Source organism: Lepidochelys olivacea, assembly GCF_965140295.1.
Source record: "Lepidochelys olivacea isolate rLepOli2 genome assembly, chromosome: 22".
Classification (NCBI taxonomy): Eukaryota; Metazoa; Chordata; order Testudines; family Cheloniidae; genus Lepidochelys; species Lepidochelys olivacea.
Genome location: NC_140432.1, coordinates 15,951,324 through 15,972,550, shown reverse-complemented (window position 1 = coordinate 15,972,550; position 21,227 = coordinate 15,951,324). Strand labels below are relative to the sequence as shown.

At 40.2% G+C, this 21,227-nt stretch overlaps 1 protein-coding gene across 1 annotated transcript in view; it reads right to left on the bottom strand.

The window, feature by feature from the left end:
• The window catches only part of POU2AF2 (POU class 2 homeobox associating factor 2), a gene marked incomplete at its 5' end in the record, with an annotated part of 29,805 nt that overhangs the window by 7,502 nt on the left and 1,076 nt on the right, over positions 1-21,227 (bottom strand). The window contains one exon of the mRNA XM_084611899.1: positions 7,892-8,001. Within this exon, the coding sequence (XP_084468025.1) occupies positions 7,892-8,001 (110 nt within the window). The remainder of the gene's footprint in view (positions 1-7,891; positions 8,002-21,227) is intronic.

Sequence of the window (21,227 nt, the reverse complement as noted above, 5' to 3'; positions counted from 1 at the left end):
CAATGGCTAGGATGTCAGAAAGAGAGAAATGATTTTAGCTCTGTCAGTATTTGAGGGGCCTGACTTCTGTCCCTTTAAAGGGTCTGGATTTTCACTAAGTGCTGAGCACCCACCTGTGAAAATCAGCTTCCCTAAGGGGGGGTCTGGCTGGGCACCCCAGATCACTAGCCACTTGTGAAAATCCTGGCCAGTGAATCCTGATGAGCTTTGTCAAAGAGAGCGCACTATATTATATCAGGTTAGAACTTGACCATGCAAATCTTATTCAGACATCCCTCTCTCTGCATGTACGTACCCTGAGTAATCTTTCTCTAGGATATAAAGCCTCCTGCTACAGGCTTAAACCAACATCGAGCTATTGAGGGCAGAGGCAGAAACTTTCCATGGGGTCAGGTTATCTTATAACTGCAGGGTTTCTGGCACCTTCCTCTAAAGCAGCTGGTACCAGCCACTGCAGGAGACAGGGTGGAGCCCTGGTCTGATTCAGCCTAGCAATTCTAGAGAGACCAGCATCAGTTTCAGGGGAGTTCTAGCCCAGAAAATGAGGGATACCTTTCCATCAGACTGGGAAAGAGGCAGTAACAGGTAGGGGAGAAATGCAGCTGCTGTAGAGACAGCGCTTGGAAGGAACTAAGGGCCAGCCAGGGGTTGGGAGAAAAAAGAGCCAAGAGGCAGAGAGACGCAGGGATAGTTGTAATTTTGTGACTCTTAACTGCACCCTGCTCCTCTACTGCGTTGCATGGACCAAGACACCAATCGCATGGGGCTAGGACAAGCATGTCTGAGTCACTAGTCAGCAAATGCACACAGGCACTCTTCTAATTACAGCCTAGCCTTCAGCACCAAGCTAGGTGCTATTAAACATACACGTTTGCCTCAAAACTCTCTCGTACTGCTGCCAATTTAGCAGTAAACCCTGGCCACTAGCTGAAGTCTTGTGTTCTCTCCTCCAGTTCAACAGGTGCCTGACTCTGGATGGTATGTATTTTTTGGCAGGCAGGAAACTTTTTTGTAATCCGAGAGAGCAAGAGAGAGTTCCAGGTTTACTGAGTTCTTGCATTTTAAACAATGCAGTCAAGTTTTATGGTGCAAACAGCAGTCTGCCAGAAACTCCTTTAACTCGTGTGATAGCACTCCCTTTTTTTGGACCATAGGACCCAGGTTCAAAACCAGCCGATACCCCATGGTAAGGTTTGTTACCAGGAATGCAACCAGAATTTTGCTAAGGAGGGGGCCCAAGTTACTTATCTGGCCGCTTCAAATCTGAGTAGCATTGCGACCCCATGTCCCAAGTCACAACGCCACTCATGCAAATTTGGGCTAGCCTCCCCTCCATCATGACGGGGTGGACAGGCCAAATTTGAGTCAGATGTGTTGCAATCCAGTGTATGGAGCCACAACACCACTAACTTAATTTTGACCAAGGCTGCCCATCCATCATCTGGTATGGGGCCAAGGTGGGGGCCTGGGGCCCCAGATTTCCCCTCGTTTCACCCTTATTTTACATTTTCACTAATAAAATGACTGTTTTGCCCTCTTGTACATAAGAAATAGAAATAAAAAATGTTTCTACACTAATAAACAAGCACTTTGAAATTTAAGGTAAGAGAGACTTCTGCTAAGCTTTGAATCAGTTGCTTTAAACTGCCCTGGGCCATCATTAGACCATCACCGCAAGTAGTTTAAAATTTAAAAATGCCATTTTACAAAGGCATTTGAGTAAACTCTGCAAATGCGCTTAGTGGGCTGGACACTCAAACATTCAGCATGAGCATTAGGAACTGTAATACACTGAGAATATTCAGCATGCTGATACCCTCTTTTACTTTTCTACCTGCTTGGGCTGGAGATCTCACCTCTATTCATTCATTCCTATGATCTAGATTGAAAAGAAACTCCACACCAACATGCCCAACCAAAGCTCAGGGTGCCCTTTTACTTCAGTAAAACAATTGGACTGGCGTTACAAAACAGTCCAAAGCAGCACCGCTGATTCCCACCTGGCCCTCTTATTAGTTAAGTGCCAGTCATGTGCCTTATACAGTTTAATACCCCCCTTCCTCCCAGGCAGAAATTCCGTACCACTCTCCCCTGCCTCCGCCCTGCATCAATGGCAGCTTTGCGGAGTGCTTGGGAGCTCAGCAAATGTGGGCTATGTCAGACCTTGTGGGGTCAGGACAGAGGTCCCAGGGAAAGGGACTCTGATAGAGAAAGTGTTGACTTTTATATGGTGTAGGGGCCTGGGCTTATCCTCTCTAGGGCAGTATCCTGTGGAGAGAGGGGGTCTCTTGGGGTAGGTGGGCTTAGTACATATTAGTCTTCTGGTCTCTAATGTAAAACACCTTGGAATATTGGCATACGTGAGCCCTGCAGATTTTTTTATTTTTATAGTTAAAAATCCCTGTTTGAACTGTAATTCCATATGCTGCAGATTGTCTCAGCAGATTGATCTTATTGACTACTCCAGAGAGCTGGCAAATAGCACCAATTGCTTAACTTGGTTTTGGATGTTAACTCCTCTTGGAATGGGCATTGTAGCATATTCTCCCTGGCAATTAATCAGAACAGACACTGACATATTTGCCTGGGCTTAAACTTTGGATTTCATTCTGCATTTCCTTATCAGGTGGTGAGTGGCTCAGATTATTTTAAACTCATTCATCTATTTCCTCCCTGCATTATTTCTTTTCAGCACTGCAGGATTATGATAACTGTATCTTTCACACAGCAGGAGTTGGTATAGATCAGTGAGTCTGTTTAACATCACCAGGGCTAGAGTTTGTAAAGCCATTAATAATCGTGGTATGGGCCCTGTTCTCCAATGATTTACATTACTAGGCAATGCTTCCTGTGAGCTGCGAAAGAAAGTGCATAGAGCACTGCTGCTGTTTCAGTTTACCATCATTATTCAGCAACATGGCTCGCTTGCATTATGAAACAAGCCACGCTCCATCCACTGAGGGGAGAGCGGAGTGTGTGGCAGGGGAGGGGGGAGGGGGAGGAGGATCCTGCGCAAACAATAAACAGACAGACCTTGGTTATGCAACGGCATCTACATGGGATGATCCTGATTTCAGCAGATCCAACCACATGGATCCAGTTGCAGGATCGGGGCCTAATTCAATAACAATAATAGTGATGCTTTCTCCTGCACAGGATCTGGTTGTCCTGCTAACGAGGCAGGTCAGCTCACTGTTCATAAAACCCTCAGCAGAACTTAACAAAGCTGCAAGGCCCTTCTCGCCCCTAGTGGAGCTGGTCAAAAATGCCAATTGTTTCTTGCAAGAAATTTTAAAAAGTGTGATGGAGGGAGTTGGTTTTTTTCCTTCCCTAAATTTCTCATGAATTTGTTTTTTCACTGCAAAAATACCCAGAACTGTTTTTCAGATTGAACACTTTAAATTTTTATCTGATTTTTTTTTCTTGGGGGTTTGTTGAAAAACCAGAAAATTTCAACTAAAATATACAATTTCAGTGCATTTTTTTTCCATTTAAAACATTTTGATGAAACAACTTCAGCTAGCTCTTGTATTTAGCAAATCTCTGCTAGAGGGTCTGTCCTTTGTGGAGATCCATCTTTGGGTAGCAAGAATATGCATCATTGGAGTGCTGCCTAGTGGATAGAGTTCTAGACTGGGACTCAGAAGACCTGAATTCTATTCCTGGCTCCGCCATTGGCCTCCTGAGTGACCTCAGGCAAGTCATTTTACCTCGCTGTGCCTCAGTTTTCCCATCTGTAAAATGAAGACTATGATACTGACCTGTCTTTGTAAAGCATTTTGAGATCTATGGATGAAAAGTGCTGTATAAGAACTAGGTGGTATTTATTTATTTATTTATTTACTAGGTGTCCCTCTTTTTTTTTTTTTTCCAGAGAGGAACACTTGCTCTCTCTGCCTCCTCCTTCCCAAACACCCAGATAGATCAGAAGAAACAGTAACACGGCACAGCAATTCGTAGGAAATCAAAATGCAAATCACCTGTATATCATCACAATGCAAATTTATTTTATATCATTTGGAGAATAAAAGACCTACTATTGCAGAATGGTGACAGTTTTAATGTCACTCAACAGACCATTAGCTAACCTTTCTGACAAAGATCAGGCCAGCCTGGGAGCAGGCATCTGTGACCATGAGCTTTCATTGGCTAAGGAAGGGTTTACTGATTTCCGAGCAAAGATCAGATCCATGCAAACGGTGCAATGTAATTACACTGCATCATAAATATACGTTATTGTGCTCACTCGCCTGCTGTTCACTCAGATTCCAAAATATTATATTATGTTAGCTATTTATCTCTTCTCACAGCAGTTATTTTCCAAACTAATCAAAGAATTGTCCCAGCAAATAAGGAAGTTTGCCCACCTCCATAACTTCTATTGTAAGGAGCTAGCTACAGAGTAATTTTGTATTATCTACATACACACAAACTGTTCTGCTTTTGCATACAAAACAAACATGGCAAATAAGGCGGCAGGAAACATTTACAATACTGGCCTATCTATCTAGCATAGGGCTTCCTAGAATACCCACCGTCATAGCATCTAAGTACAGAGTAGAGGGGCATCTGTATATTCAAGAGTGAAGAGTGGATAAAGCATGACAGTCCTGAATCATTGTCTGAAGTTTCATTTGGTTTTTCAAAGCATTCGTGCCTTTGCACAAGTCAGGCCTGCTCAAAAGCCGCTGCATGAGTTAGGCATGCACAAAAGTGCATGTGCCCAATGCACTTATGCAAGTCAGGTGTGCATGCTCTTATGCATTTTGGGCCTTTATGTCAAGTCTCATAAGCTGGCATGTTTGGTGTGGCAAATTCTTATTTTACGTAATTTATGGGCTGAATCTTTGGTTGGTTGGTTTTTGTGTTTTGCCACATGCAGCTAATGGATGCAAATGTGACGGAGAGAAAATTAATTTAAAATCTGTTTGCTGCCTAATTTTGCTAACAGTGAAAACCTGACTCAAAAAGCTTGGAAAGGAAAAAAAAAGTTTCAAATGCTCTAAAATGTCCCTCATTCTGCTCCTAATTCCACAAACTGCTTCCACCATACCCTGAGAAAATCAAAGCCTCAGTGATTTGATAATACATTACCATCCTCGTCTATCATAATTATACCCAGCCAGTCAGGGATGAGAAATAATGCCACTTGACTAAGGTGACCAATCACATAACCGTAATACAAATAGCAAATGCCTCCAGGGAACAGTTTACCAACACAGTCATCTTTTCAGATGTGATTACAGCTGGAATACTGTGTCCTGTTCTGGAGACTGTACGGTCTCCAAGTTGTCCGTGTCTTTCTGGTAGTTCAGAAAAGAGAAACAAAATTTATCAGGGGCTGGATGATGTGACTTATGGTGAAACATGAAAATGAGATAAATCTGTGGGGCTAAGAGACTAGCTAGGCTAAGATTTGCAAAGTCACTCAAGGAAATTTAGGCACTTTGCATGAAATCCTGGATCCACTGAAAACAATGGCAGAACTGCCATTGAGTTCAGTGAGGCCAGGACTTCACCCAATGGGAATTAATCATTTTTCAAAATCTCAGCCTAAGTGTGTATCTTGGGGAGGGCAGGAGCTATCTGAAGAATATAAAGTCCAACTATTCCAAGACTCTAAAACTCCAAGGAAATTATTTGGGGTTCTGAACAGGAGTATAACTAAGAGTAATTGGACAGAATTAAGAAAGGCAAAATGTAGCCTGACATCGCGTTACATGGTTAAATTAGTGCCAGAGACTTGGTCGCATGGGATGATTCCCAGAGTGTATTCTAAAGGGTTAAACACGAAGGGCTTGATGCCGGTTTTATGTCTGTATAACTGCTGAAGTCAGTGGAGTTAAACTGACACAAACACATTGTGTCTGAATGGAGAATCTGCCCCGGAGTCTATTGCTGACTTGCAGTGCATGAAATAATGGATCCATGCCCATGTATAATCAGCATGTATAATGGCAGCTCCATAAATAATGCATGAGTGACAGTGATTGATAATCACATTTGGAGCATCTTAAGTGTAGCTCTGAATCCATTTTGTTTAAAATGAAAGAAAAATGGAAAAGTCTTTGCAGTAAGAGGTGCTGTAGTTGCTTGTGTTACAGATAACTTAGTCAGATACTTAGCTGATGCAAACTGGCCAAGACCACTGAACTCAGTGCCTTCAAAAGGGTATTCAAGTGCTTTCTGCCACAGATAACCCTCAAGAGGAATTTGAAGAGCTCAAGTCCAGGGTATAGAATTTGAGGTAGACACTAGTGACTGAATCTCAACTAAGAAGTTATTCAGAAGAGACAGGAGTTTAGTTGGGTTAAGACAGAGTCTGCTGTTTCTTCTAATTAGTTCTTCCCTGATTTGTAAAGTTTCTCCTTTAGTAAATATAGCCAAGATTATCAGAACTGACGAGTGAGCTTCTGTTTTTGGGTGCCCAGTGTGGGACACCTTAAAAGGGTCTGATTTTCAGAAAATGCTGAGCAACTACCTTCTGAAAATCAAGCCCCTTTAAGGCATCTCAAGCTGTTAATCGCTTTTGGAAATCTTTTAGTGCATACGTATGACATGTCTAACTTGTACGTAGACACAGAAATTCCAAAAGGGGAGATTAAATTTAAATTCTGAGCTGTTCAATATCTCCAGTGGTCAGCAATTCTTGGTCACGTTATCTTTTAAGATTAGCATCCCATCCAGGGAGATGGCTGCATATCCAGGAAGTCAGTGAGAATTCTGGCACTGTATCAAACTGTTAGGCTATTTTTTTCAGTATTTGCAGAGTACGGGAAACAAAACCTTTTCTGGGGATGGTCCAAGCTTGAGGACTCCCCTAAAGACTATCACAAAGCTCGCCACTTTCCAGTCCAAATGTAAGGCGCATTTCTTCGACCTTACTTTCTCTAGTATATAAACATATAGCAAAAGGTATATGTAATAACAACAGCCAACCAAAACAAAACACTTTTCCATGTGCTTTTCCCTCTTGGGAGAGGATGAGAGAACAAACCACACCTGATAGGTGTGTAATCACGTTGCTCAATGCACTGTTGGAAGGTGCTCAGATAAGCATGGTACAAAAACATCTATAGCATTGCATAGAACAGAACAGAGTGGTCCCTAGCATAGGATGTTCCCTGACTTGCCAAGGGAACCAAGTGTCTTTGCCATAAATCAGGTTAGGAAGAGTAAAAGAAAAGTAATAGGTAGCTTCAATGCTTTGTCATGTGAGGCTATTCTCGGTTTCTGTAAAATTCAGCAATTTCCAAGTCTATTGCATTACAGCTGCCCAGTTATAGAATTTCCACTGGGAAAGTTAATGCCCCTTTTTTGTTTTCTGCCTTTGGATCCTCAGCAAGCTGATTCTCTATCTCTTTCTATTAATATAAGACACCCCCTCCCCAAAATAGAACTTGTAGGGTATATAACGTTTGGGGTCGAACATTCATTTTTATCGAGTTGATTTCGTCAGACATAGATGATGGTAAATTAATCTGTCCTTGAAGGCCATAACATAAAGTGTGTGAAAGGCACTGAAAATTTAGTGTTATCAGTTTAGTTAAAGTGGGTGAGATTTGTGCCTCCTGGGATTCAAAGCTCACAGGGTTTCATTGACATGAAAAAGTAATTAGATCTTTGGATCAGACCCTAACTGCACAAATATTCCTGCTTTTTGCCTTGACGATGGTGGTTTCTGACATCCCACAGTAGCTCATCTTACGTTAGACTCCTGAAAGATCCTCCTGGCTCTTAATCCTTTGTTTTAAACTCCTATACCAAGAAGGCTGCCTAAGGAAAAAACTTTGTGAAGACTTCGGTGTTGCAGGTACATTGTGCTCAGTGCAAATCCTCTTAAAGCAACAGGATTATGTACAATGACATTTCTGTTTAAAACATGACTCACGCTGAATCGGGAGCCGCTGGTCTGTCTTGATCGTTTTTCAGCAAGGAGATCTTTGACTGTGTGTTTTACTCTCACTCCTTGGTAAACTCGTTTGCCGTAGTCTGTAGGAACTAAACAAAGGGAGCATGTGTGAGCAGAATTCAGCCAGTAAGTAGAATAAATGGAATAACTTACCAAGGTAAGGATAGCCAAATTGCCAAGTGTCTTTAAATCAAGATGGGATGTATGCCTAAAAGATTATTATTTATTATTTGTATTGCAATAGTTCTTACGAATCCCGCTTGTGGATCAGGACTCCATTGTACTAGGGACTGTACGAACACAGAACAAAACGACAGTCCCTGTCTTATGTTCATTAAGAAGTTATTGGGTGTGATGATGGCCACTGTCCAGCGAGAAAGACTAATTCTCTCTGCTGCAGGAATCAGTGGGTGAAATTCTCTAGCCTGTGTTACCCAAGCGATGACTAGGGGATCATAAGTGACTTACAATCGGTGGTTAAGATTTTCAAAGTTAACTAAGGGGAGTTAGCCATTCGGCTTCCATTCATCTCAGTCGGAACTCCTATCTGACTTTGAAAATTGGTAATAAGGTGCTTTGGAAGCCCGGGTGTTGATATTTAGCACAGACATTCATACTCTGAGGCAATATTACTGTCAGTGCAACACGGACAAAAAACTCCAAACCCAAATGGTCCAGCTAAAATACATTCTCATTACAATGCTTTTGATTAAACTGTGCTGAACTCTAGATAACGAGGAACCAGTTTCTCAAGCCCACTCTCTGTTTCAGTAGGCAGCATGGTCTAGCAGACAGGGAACTAAGTCAGGAGTTATGGGTTCTAGTCCAAGCACTGCCATTGACTGCTTGTGTGGAAAGCAGGTGGAAAGCACCATCCCAATGCAAAGGTAAAATAATTAGTAATTCTGAGTCTCATTTAGGCAGAGCAAATTCCATTAAAACAAAGAGTTGTTCCCTAGGGATGGGCTGTTTGAGAAGTCAAGGAGTTCCTGTCTCCTAGTCTTGTGCTCAGACCACTAGTCTTAGCCTTGTCTTTCAATGTCAGAGAGAATCTGTGGTCAGAGGAGTCGGTGACGGCTTTATTCTGCAGCTGCTACATATAGAGCTCATTAATTTCCGTCTTTCATTTTTGCGGCCTTCATATATAGAGGATGTGGGGTTTTCTAGGGGCAACAAGCTGCGGTTTTTCCATATCCTCATGTAATTTCTGATGCATCTTGGTTAATACCACTCACAAAATGTTACACGTCTGTAAAAAGGTTTAAGGTTGGTTTTTTAAATTATAAATCATGTGGTAATCTCAAGAGTTGCCTCAATCATACTAATTCTGCCCTGAAGTCATTTTCAGATCCTACTCACCAAAACAGATTAAAACACGTTTGAAATCACTAGCCCAAATCACAATGGAATTACAGAACAATGAGACAAAGAACAATTAGGCAGATATAGTAAAGAGGTAGTAACCTCATTTTTTGCTAACACTCACCACTGTTTTAACTAAATTTTTACTATCTTCTTAAAATGAATAACTGTCATTTACATTCAACAAAATCCAGATAGTTTAAAGATCTTGATAACATCAATTAATAGTAAGTAATATCTAAAAAGTGTAACCCCACTGACAGAGTGGGTGCTGTATCCTTCCCTAGTGGCTGGTTCACTGGCGGATAACAGCTACTACTGCTATAGTGTTACTTCTTTGGCTCAAGCGGTAGAAGTCTATACTGTGCAGTATGTTGCCTTGCATAATGAAAAAGGTGGTTTGTTTGGTGTATATTTAAGATTCTATTATTAGTTCATTTAAAAAAAAAAAAACAACAGACCAACACTGGGTGTGAGTTCTGTGTACCTGCGAGAGGCCTCTCTTCCCTTGACACACTGCCACAACTGTGGTCAGCGAAAGTGATGCCCATCATTATAAAAGAGAGGGATATATTATAGATGATAGGGTACTAGACTGGGACTCAGGAGACCTGCCACTGCCCTGCTGGATGACCATGGCCAATTCATGTCCCTCCCTGTGCATCAGTTTCCCTATTTGTAAAATGGGGATAATGAAAATGGCCTTTATTTGCAAAGTGCTTTACAAGAGAAAGATCAAACATGCTAGATGAGAGCTAAGTAGTATGATGGGGGGTGGGGGGTGAGGATCCCAGGACTCTGGAACTTGTTCTCCACCCTCATTGGTCCAAAACTTGGTCACCTTCTGGGCATGTTGCAAAAGCCGTTTATTTGACAGGGTTTTGTGGGGAGCCTGTGGGTGTGTCTCTGGGGGTGGGGCTAATGGGGCATTTTTGTTGCTTTGATTTATCAGCTAGCTGAGCTAATTGATATTTGGGTGGTCACCACCCATTTGAACATTTAAGTTGAAGTGTTTGGGGCACCCAGAGGTTTATGTGTGGGCATTTTTTATTGTTCTATAAACCTATAAGAAATAAATTATAGGCCAGATTCCCCATCGGTGTAAATCCGTGCAACTCCGTTAAAGTCAAGGGAGCAACACCAATTTGAAGGCACAGAGAACTTTGCCTTTTATATTATGTTATTATTTGGATTGGCAGGTTGTAACTCGGCCCAGCATATCTGATTGGTTAGAAAAGCAAATAATTTCAAGCAAGACTTTTGTACTTAATTACTTGTTTTAATCTGAACCAAATATTCCCCTTGAACAGATCAAGATGAAAGAGCAAGTTGACTTGGTAGAAAATAGTCTGTTCTTCAAAGGAACTGAAAGCAGGTGGCAGTGTTAAGATATTCAGAGACTTTGGGTTAAGTTAGGCAAAGCTGTTTTTTAAGGATGAAATTTGCCCTTGTGCAGAGAGCCAATGCAAGGCCTACGAACCACTTAATAATAATAATTAATAAGTACCTCGCTCTTATATAGCACTTTTCAGCAGTAGATCTCAGAGAGCTTTACAAAGCAGGGATCTACATTAGCTCAATTTTACAGATGGGGAAACTGAGGCACAGAGAAGCAAAATGACTTGCCACGGGTTGCTCAGAAGGACAGTACCAGAGCTGAAACTAGAACCCAGGACTCCTGAGTCCCAGTCCAGTGATCTATCCACTAGGCAACACTTAAGTCCCAGTGAAGCCTGCACAGGAGGGAATTTCACTCTATCTGAGTTTTGGAGAGGCATATCTGTTTGTTTTTTTCTGAGTACATCTCTGCAAAACTTTCCATTTGTTTGGGTGTTTTGACTGTAAATGAGCCCAGTGATGTAGCAGGGTACAATACTGAAGGTGACTCTTTTATCCTCTCCATTGGAGTCTGCCCACGTAAAGAGCTCACACCTGTGGAAAGCAGTGAGGAGTTTAAAAAAAGGCTTTTATTCAAATGTTACAAATGGGAAGTTGATGTTTGAGTTAATCCTTTGGAAAACAAAAAGATCTGTGTTTCCGGACAGAAAGTAAACACAAACGTATCAGAGAGGAAGTATCTGATCTCTTTAAAATTTTGGTTTACTTTGCTACATCTATGCTTTTCATCATTCTGGCTCACTTTATCATTTTAATACCTACAATATTGTTATCCACAGGTGTATTTAAACTCATAGAAACTTACGTAGGGTGAAATTTGAGGCTTTCGTGGTGTTGGGTCTTTGTGTTGGCCATAGGTCACAGAGTGTCTAAAATTCTCTTTGACAGGGCATTGTTTGTATTATTGTGATTATTTATTTTTAATCAAATTGTGTCTGTGGCCCCAGCCAAGGTCGGGGCTCCACTGTGCTAGGTGCTGTACAAATAAAGAATAAGAGACCAGCCCTGCCCTGAAGAGTTTACAGGTAAATAGACAAAAGGTGGGAGGGGAAGCAGAGCGGTGAAGTGACTTATAAAAGGTCACAAAGCAGGTCAGAGCTGGGAATAGCACTCACATCTTCTGAGTTCCCCTCGCACAGCTGTCTTCCCGCTGACTGAGTCTGACTCATCCACATATTGAGTCTTTCCGTTGACTCCACTAGGTATTGATTCAGGGTCCTAGTGAATAGGCTTTTGTTATTTCTGCTATAAACCCAAATGATTAAGGATATTTTCTGCTGCATTGGTCTGAAGCACAAATTCTGAGCCTGGGCATAGTTATTTTATATGCAAATCATTTCTAAAGTGTCTTAGTTCTAATAAAAATGTGTTTGGGCTTCTAATCAAGAAGCTATGAAAACAAGGTTTGCTAAAAAAACAAACGAGCAAGCAAAATTTTACAGGTGTCTCTGTGTGTATACATGTAAAATTGATTGCTTAAGGGTATTTTTAGGAAGTTTAAATATTTAATTTTAATCTTTTGAGTTGTTTAACTTTAAAACAAAACAGCTAATGCATATGATGCATCCACACTACAGATCATATGCCAAGGCACTACAGCAAAAGTGGACAATATATACATAACAGTACTTGCACTGAGAGTTTTCCACCTCTATACAGATGCCTCTAAATGTTAAATTAACAATTCGGTATTAAAAAAATAATTCTAACAGAAGTGCCTAAATAACATAGTATAGACTCCTCTTGATATGTTTTGACAAGTAAAATAATTACCTCAAGTGCCTTCTGTTTGAGTCCAAATAAAGGATTCAGGCCCCGATTCAGCAAAGCCCATGCCTAATTTTAAGCATGTGAGTAGACTCATTAACGTCACTGGGACTATTCACATGGTTAAAGTTAGGCATGAACTATTTGAATTGGAACTTAAGGGAAAAATATAGTCTTGTATTTGATGATTGCTAAAATAGCAATATTTTTTTAAAACTGCCATCAAAAATTCCTAAAAGATGGTATAATAAAACAGAATCACTAGTGAGAATGACTGAGCAAACTAATATCTACAGTTGGGATTGAGGCCAGAGGAGTTATTCTTTACAACAGTTCAAATTACAGGTTTCTGTTTTAGAAAACTATTCACTTTCCGATTTATATACTGTTATCCTGGATTTACACCGGTATCACTGAGATCAGAATTTGGCCTACAATTAAGAAAAACTTTCTCGCAGTGATATTTTGTTGAATAAGCTTACAGGGAAATAGCAGAAAAGTCCTACTGCATTAGATCTTGAAAAACAGACTTCAGAAAAAGCCCTAGCAGACGAAGGATGGATTAGATGCACTTTTCTGTAGGGTAGGCTGAAAAAATTCCATTGTAATGTTTTTCAATAAAAAATGAGGTCTTGACTAAACAATTTTTTTTGTGAAATATGTCTTCTTTCCTCAAATATTTTTTGATTTCTCATCAGAATTCAAAGAACTCCAAAATTGAATGGTTCTTGGCCAAAAATTCTTGTGCTTTTTTTACAAAATGCTTAAATTTTCTACAGGATCCCTACCTCTCCTTCTCCCCCAATTTTCCAACCAGCTCTACTGTTCAGTCTGTTCCATGTCTAATTTCTGCCATTCTTTAAAACACACATAATATTGCATTTAGGGTGTTAAATAAATGAGGCCAAAATACAACAGAAGACTTGGAACCTGCTTCTCATTTACACTAAGTCCTCTTTACACCTCTCTGACAGTGTACCATGTGCACTATCAGAGCTGTATAAATGGGCCTTAGGTAAATGGGACTCAGGCCCTGCAGGATGTCAATCTCAGGCTTCAGGTACACCAAATGGACAAAGCTAGGTTGGACAGTATCATAAAACTTGTTTAGCAAGACAAAGCCAGCATGAAAAACTGATCCTCAAACTGCAAATATACATAAATTGCAACGATGAGCTAATCTCGTGCCATTAGAGATAATATGCATTGAAGCAGATCTTAAATCCAAGCAATTCTGTAAACAGATTTCTAAATACCTGTAAAGCAATTATCAGTGTTCTAGAATTGAATGCAGGACCTAGTTGACTTCAGCAGTCAAATAATTTTTTCAACTGTATTATAATGCTACTTCTACTTTGCCCCTATTCACTACCGTCATCTCAGGATCTCAAAGTGGCTTGCAAAGATGGGGCATCATGAATCCCATTTTACCAGGGGGATCTGAGGCACGGGGAGGTGAAATGACTTGATCAAGGTCATACAGCATGTCAGTGGCAGAGTTGCCACCAGAATAGTCACACTCTCTGACCGGATGGATCCGTCCTTCTATGTACTGACGAAACTTTACCTGTAAGAGGTCAAGAACGCACATTACAAACTGTTGATGCAAAAGGAATTGGGTGAAAGATTCAATGGGAAGGGGGGAAATGATCTGTGCTGCAGGGGCTACTGAATGGGAGTGTTGTGTGATATAGCGGGAGGTAGCATAGCCCCGTGGCTGGGGCCCTGCTCTGGGATTCTGTAGGTTCTGTTCCTGGCTCAGACACTGACTAATCGTGTGACCGTAGGGAAATTACTTTACCTTTCTGCATTTTGGTTTTCCCCCATCGGTCAAATGGGGATAATGACACTGTCTCACCATTGTGAAGTAAATATAATTATCAGTACCACTGTGGAGAGGCAGTGTTTCCTTGCATGTAGAGCACTGGATTGGGACTCAGGACATGTGGGTTCTATTCCTGGCTCAGCCACTGGTCTGCTGGGTGACCTTGGGCAAGTCACTTCCCCTCTCTGTGTCTCTGTTACCCCATCTGTAAGATGATGCTCACCTCCTTAAAGCACATTGAGATCTATGGATAAAAGTAGCATATAAAAATTAATAACTAGCTCTTATTATTATGAAGCTCTTTGAGAGCTATTGATGAAAAGCACTAGCTAGGTATCAGAAGAGCCCTGTGCGGATACAAAATTTGTATCTACATCTGATCCACAAATATGGTCTGTGGCTATAAAGCGAATATCCGCAGATTTGCAGGGTTCTAGGTATTCGGTTGCTTTCTCTTCGTCATCTGTGTGTGGCTACTTTTAAATGGCATCTCTCATACAACAGTACATTTGCTTTAGAATGACCCATGCAAGCCAAGCTATATACTGTGACCCCCTTTCCATAATACATTACCCCAATTCCACATCCTGAAAAAGAGACAACAATTATTACTTGCAGGCTCTATCGTCAAATATTTTAGAATCTCATTAACTGATTTGACTTCTGTCATCAGTTCCTCTGGTAAATGTGATCCCATGTCCATATATAAATATAAATGTTTACATTTTGTCTTTACTATTGTCTTAACATAAACAATATCTCAGATGGGACAGGGCTGATTTCACTGTATTTCAAGTAAAAATCAAAGGAATTACAGTCAGGAATGGATTAACGTCAGTTCAAGGAATAAGCCAATTTTCATACCGATTCTTATTTAAATGAACCTGTTTACCCTGCTCTAACCCTGAACCACTGAAGCAAAGCACATGAATGTTATAGTGAAAGCTTGTTTTAAATTAGTGATTTTATTTACAAATAAGACCTTGATCCTGCAAACACTTATGCAAATGCTTAATTTTACTCAGACGAGTAGTAGTCCTATTGAAGTCAATTGGTCTTCTCACATATGTAAAGTTACGCAAGTGCTTAAGTCGTTGCAGGATCAGGGCCTATCTAATTTATCAATTACGAAATAAGGGCCCAGCACTGCAACTTTTTCTCACCTAGATAGATTCACATAATCAGTCCCCCTGAGTTTAGTGAGCCAGTGTGCTAGATCTGACACTGAGATATTAAAAACCTGAAATAACTGGCAGCAGAGAGGAGAGAACCTAACTTTGATCAGAATTTATTACAATTTTCCAGTAAGTTCTGAAAAAGTGCATTATGAAATACGTAAGCATCCTAAATTGTATTTAGAGAAGGCTGAAAATATTAGTTAATATTGCTAAAATACTGAAATATTGAAAAAAGAAAAGGAATACTTGTGGCACCTTAGAGACTAACCAATTTATTTGATCATAAGCTTTCGTGAGCTACCTGAATGCATCCGATGAAGTGAGCTGTAGCTCACGAAAGCTTATGCTCAAATAAATTGGCTAGTCTCTAAGGTGCCACAAGTACTCCTTATCTTTTTGCGAAAACAGACTAACACGGCTGCTACTCTGAAACCTGAAATATTGAAAATACCAAACAGTGATTTAAAGGCATATTCCTTTCTTTGCCTTTCTACTTCAGTTCAGACAACAAGTAATGTGCCCATTCCCCTGTTTTCTTTTCTACTGTTGATATTTCAATTAACCATCAGTGAGATATACATTTTATTTTTGGAAAGTTTTGACAATGAAACTCACCAGTTTCCATTCTGAATGCTGCTGTGAATTTCCCCCTTTCAGACTCTGCAAGCTTTCTGAAAATGAACCGTCAGGAGCTTTCCAGTTGAGAATGAAGTCAATGCTCATTCTCCACTAATAAAGTTCTCTTTGAGCCTGACGGAAATGTATTTTTCACAATTTAATGATGTCTCTGAAATAGCTTCTTTGGGATTTGTTTAGATGCAAATCTTCCACTGTCTGTTTCACTGCAATTTGCATGGTCAGTGCTGATCATTCTCAAAGGTTTTTCCTCTTGATTAAAAAGACATTGTATGGGTGAAAACGGAATTTCACATGCTGATGGAGGAAAAGTTATTTACCATGAAAAACCTATAAGTCATGCAGTGATCAGCAGACTCCATATAGCAGAGAGGAAAAGGGACTTGGCCAGAGAAATTGTGGGGCTCAGGAAAATGCCATATTACTTGTAGCACAATACCCCAGCATAGGATCAGGGCATCATTTTGCTAGGCACTGTAAACACAAGTAATAAAACAACAATCCCAGCCCTAGGGCGCTCACAATCGAGGTTAGATGTTAAAAAATGTAAAAGAAATCTAAGGGAGACTCTCCATGCACTGCAGTGGGCACTGGATTGGGTCTAGTGGAGTGGATTGAGACCACTGACCAGCTTCACAAAGACAATCACACCTTTCAGTCAATAACAATCTGGACCACAGATGACTAGCCATATGTCTTTACCAACCCATATTCAGTCCTTCCTGCTAGATGCTCTTTTCATAGCTCCCCAGTAAATGACCTTGGCTTGTTCTCCATTAGCATGCAAGAAGCTTCCACTCTACTAATACATTGTTGTCACTGTGTCTAGGTGGATAGTATTAGACTCCTTGCAGATAGCAATGCACTCTGATGAATTCTGCATTTCTGCTCTTCCTGAACCAAGAGGCAGAAACTCTATTTACTGTTTCTTCTTCAAATGTTATAGCTTATCCCTTGGTTCAGAAACTTGCCCTGATTATCAGTTGGGAGATCACTATTGTGTGACATTACTGGCCTCAACATGGAAATATGTCAAAGGAAAAGTGCAGTAAGAGGGACAAGGTCTGTAGTATTTTGTTTACAAGAACAGCAGGTTGTTGCTCAATATACTATGTCCTGCATAAGTAAACACTACATTTACCTATGTGAAATATTGCCAGTACATTCATCATAATCAAATAGTTCATTTCTTCTGGAATCTGTTGACAGCTCAAGGGTCTGCCAGTCCAAATCCATTCCTCTTTGTAACTCCACTGGCAGCATTACTGGAGGAGGGCTTTTATTTTTCCATCCCTCATTTGTTGTTTGGAGGAGTAGGGGGGGAACGGCTGCTGGCAAAAGCTGCTCCTGCCATGCATGTCAAGAGAAAGAAAAGCAGCTCATGGGGAGCTGAAATAACAGAAAAATTGCAACTCCCTTCATGACATATTGAATCTACATCACTTGGCGTGTGTGTCTGGCCACGTAATGCAAAAAGGCAGAAGTCTGACAGCCCTGCCCCAGAGAGTTCATAGGCTAGGAGTCAGACAGGATGTAACAGAACAGACCAACAGAGTGGAGAAGGGTAGGAGGATAAGATAGAAAAAAACAGAGTTTAGCAGGAAATTATGTAGAACAAGCCAGCACCTGCCCCAGAGAGCTTACAATCAAGGTTCATGTCAAGAAGTAACAAGGAGCCAATAAAGCTTGGAAGGTGGTATTAGGTCACAGTAAAAGGAATATGTTTTTGCATACTAAGCAATAGTGTCACCTTTCTACCTGCTTACCTATTATCAGCACTCCTCACTAGCCCTGTCTGCTTCCATCTCTTATTCCTGAATCTTATTTGCTTGATTTCTTTAGATCTAAAAGATATAGGTGAAATTCTGGCCCCATTGAAGTCCATGGCAGTTTTGTTATTGACTTCAATGGATCCAAGATTGCTCCCTAGAGTTCCAGAAGTATCTATTGACTCTAGGTGTCTTTGCTATCAATTAAAAATAATGGCATTAAAAAAACATTTGAACCTGCAGCTGCTCCTCATGCCAAGCCAAGAAAATAATGAACCAAAGATGAAATCAAAACCCAACCAATATCCTTCTTACCACAGACCCTAGTTCTTATCACACACCTGCCTTCCCAGAACATAGGACTGAGATTTTCAATGCAGTGTAGGGGTTTTAGGCACATATCTTCCATTTATTTGGTTTTCAGGATCAGGATTCATAATAGGAAACAGATATACAGCCAATTGAGTATTGCCCTGTAACCATAACAGAACCCACTGGGTCATATTACACACCTTACACCATCCCGTTTAATTTTTCTATTCTATTTGCCTGCCCCAAAACAAACTTTGCTAATAATTTACTAAGACAAAGCACTGGCCTAACAGATGTAATATTAATTCAAATTTTGATTTAAATCCATTGCTAAATGGAGAGCATTTTTGCTGTTTGTTGTTAAATAACATTATTTTGTGTTGTGACACGGCTGTGACACTGGCCGATCAGATCATGCTAGACTGTTTTCAGGTCATTTCACTTGTGGATTAGTATAGATCAAAGTGATTAGTGTTTTGGGTGTTTAAACGTTATAAAACTGAAGGGATGTTACATACATTGTTTTAACTTATCTGTTCCTGTTATAACGTAATAGCAAACATTTAAAGCGTAAATACCCCTGTAACTAAATAACTCATCAGACATCAAAGAAGCCTGGTGGAATGCTAATGATGGACTTTATCAGAACGGCCACTGTGTGTGATGACCTGTAGTCAAAAGACTAAGTGCATTCCTCACTCATCATCATCAAAGGAAAAGTCCATGTTGGTAGAGAGACTGTCTTGTCTCTGTGAGAAGATATAAGAATGGATCCAAAGAAAAATCCTTCATCTCTGGACTGTTTGGATTCTAACAGGGCAGAATAGCTGAATGAGAAGACTGAGATCCCCAGAGTTATTCTGGGTAGCCCTGAAAGACTTTTGGGAAACTGGCCATTTATTACACCACTGCTACCATTTGAAGTTACAAATTGTGATTCACCTGTTGTTATATTTTACCTGCTTTAATTTCTCAATAACTCATTCTTTTTTCTTAGTAAACTAACTAGAGATTTATTAGCTATAAATTTGGCTGCCATCATTGTCTTCGGTATAAAATGTGGAGTATCAATTGAGCTGGGGTAAGTGGATGGTCTCCTTGAACTGGGAGAAACCAGCTGTGGTGTGATTTTAGATTTAAGTACCCTTTTATCACAAAGTCCAGTTTGTCTGAGTGGCAAGATAGGCTGGAGAGTCAAAGGGTCTATGACTCCCTGGCAAGACTGGTATCGTTCTCCAAATGTTCACATTTGTTACTGACTTGGTGAAATCTAATTATAAAACATACCTCCAATTTGGGATGTCTGCCCTTGTTTTCTGACAATCTGAGGTAGGCACTCACAGTTGTGAGCCACTCCAGATAGCGTGATACATGCAGCATAAAGTTAATGGATAATAAAACAGTTAATTTACTATGTTTGACTGTGAACTCCAGCTGCCAGTAATTTGATTGATCCTTCTGGGATGAGAGGGGTTTACTTGTTTATACAACAAATGACAATGTTTGCCCTGTTTACCATGGTGACCAACTGTAAATTTCAGTTAACATAACATATTGCAGGATTTCACACTTTGTCAAGTTACAGAGGAAAAAAGAGCCAGCATATGAAATCTCATGATATACTCAATGCTTGGGCCCCAAAGCAACTACTAAAGCCTAAAGTTAAGTATATGCATACACGTTTGCATGATGGGGCCCCTTGCATTACTTTTGATATCTTCAAAAGTGTTTTACATCTATTAATCAATCCATACAACAACCCTGAGAGGCAGGTATACTGATTGTGAGATAATATGATATCAATAAGCCCTCAGTCCAGCAAAATACTTAAGAATATGCTTAACTAAGAGCAGATGGGTAGCCCTATTGAAATCAATAAGTTTTTAAGGGCTTTGCTGGATCAAGTCCTATATATAAGCAAAAAAGTAAGCACAATCTTAAGGTGGAAGCAAAACACTTTAAAAATACGTAAGAAAACCTCTATAAGAAATGAAACCTACAATTTGTCCCCCCAGTCACACCCCCCCCAAAAAAATTTTTAACAGTTTTCTTTAGAAAGTTTGCAACAGACATGTTTCTTTAAATAATTTGTATCTTTCCATTGTGGGTGTAGACACCTGTTTATTTGGTACTCAAAAAAAAAAAAAGCTGGGGTACTGGCATTGATATTATCTCTTAACAAAAATGACACTGAACATTAAGATCTTGATCCTGAATTCCTAATTCAGCGGCAGATGGAGGTAGAAAACACCAATAGTTAGATGGACTTTGCAAACAGAGAGAAAAGGGGGGAAAAGGTTGTTCAGATTACGGCCCACAAAAGTTTGCAATGCCCTTTAATAGATGATGCTGAAAATAAATGTGATACACATTGTAGAGCGCCAAAGAAACATGTTATAACCTTTTTTGCCTCATTGTTTATGATCCAGGTTACACACACACACATACCACAGGAAGAATAGAAAGCATTGTTCTCAAATAAGATACTGCAGGAAGGTTTCAAAGTCCCAGTGATGTGTATCTGTTTTCACAGCAGGATTGCTATTTGTATTGACTGACTCAGAACTTCTGCCTCTTATTTGCCTAGTGTTATTTGCATGAATTTTCGCATTGGCCTTCATGATTTTCAACATTAAATAAAAGATGAACCCAATAAAAAATATGAATATTTTGGGGATAAAAATCATATTCAGTAAGTTTCAGAGGCTTATCCGCTGCCCTGCTCCTCTGGCCCAATGGTGCATTTATATCTGAATAATTATGATGGAAACAGAAGCTGTGACCATGAGGTTCACTAATGATAAATCATAAATCGGTCCCAGAGAATGAGCGAGTTCCTGAAGATGAGGACTAGGTAACATTATTTCCTAACCTGACGTTAAGGCTTTGGGCCCAGATCTTCAAAGGTATTCAGGTGCCTAATACCCATTGATTTCATTGGAAGTTAGATGTCTAAATACCTTTGAAGATTTGGGCTTTAGAATCATAGAAATGTAGGACTGGAAAGGACATTGAAAGTGAGGTCATCTAGTCCATCCTCCTGCCCTGAAACAAGACCAAATATATCT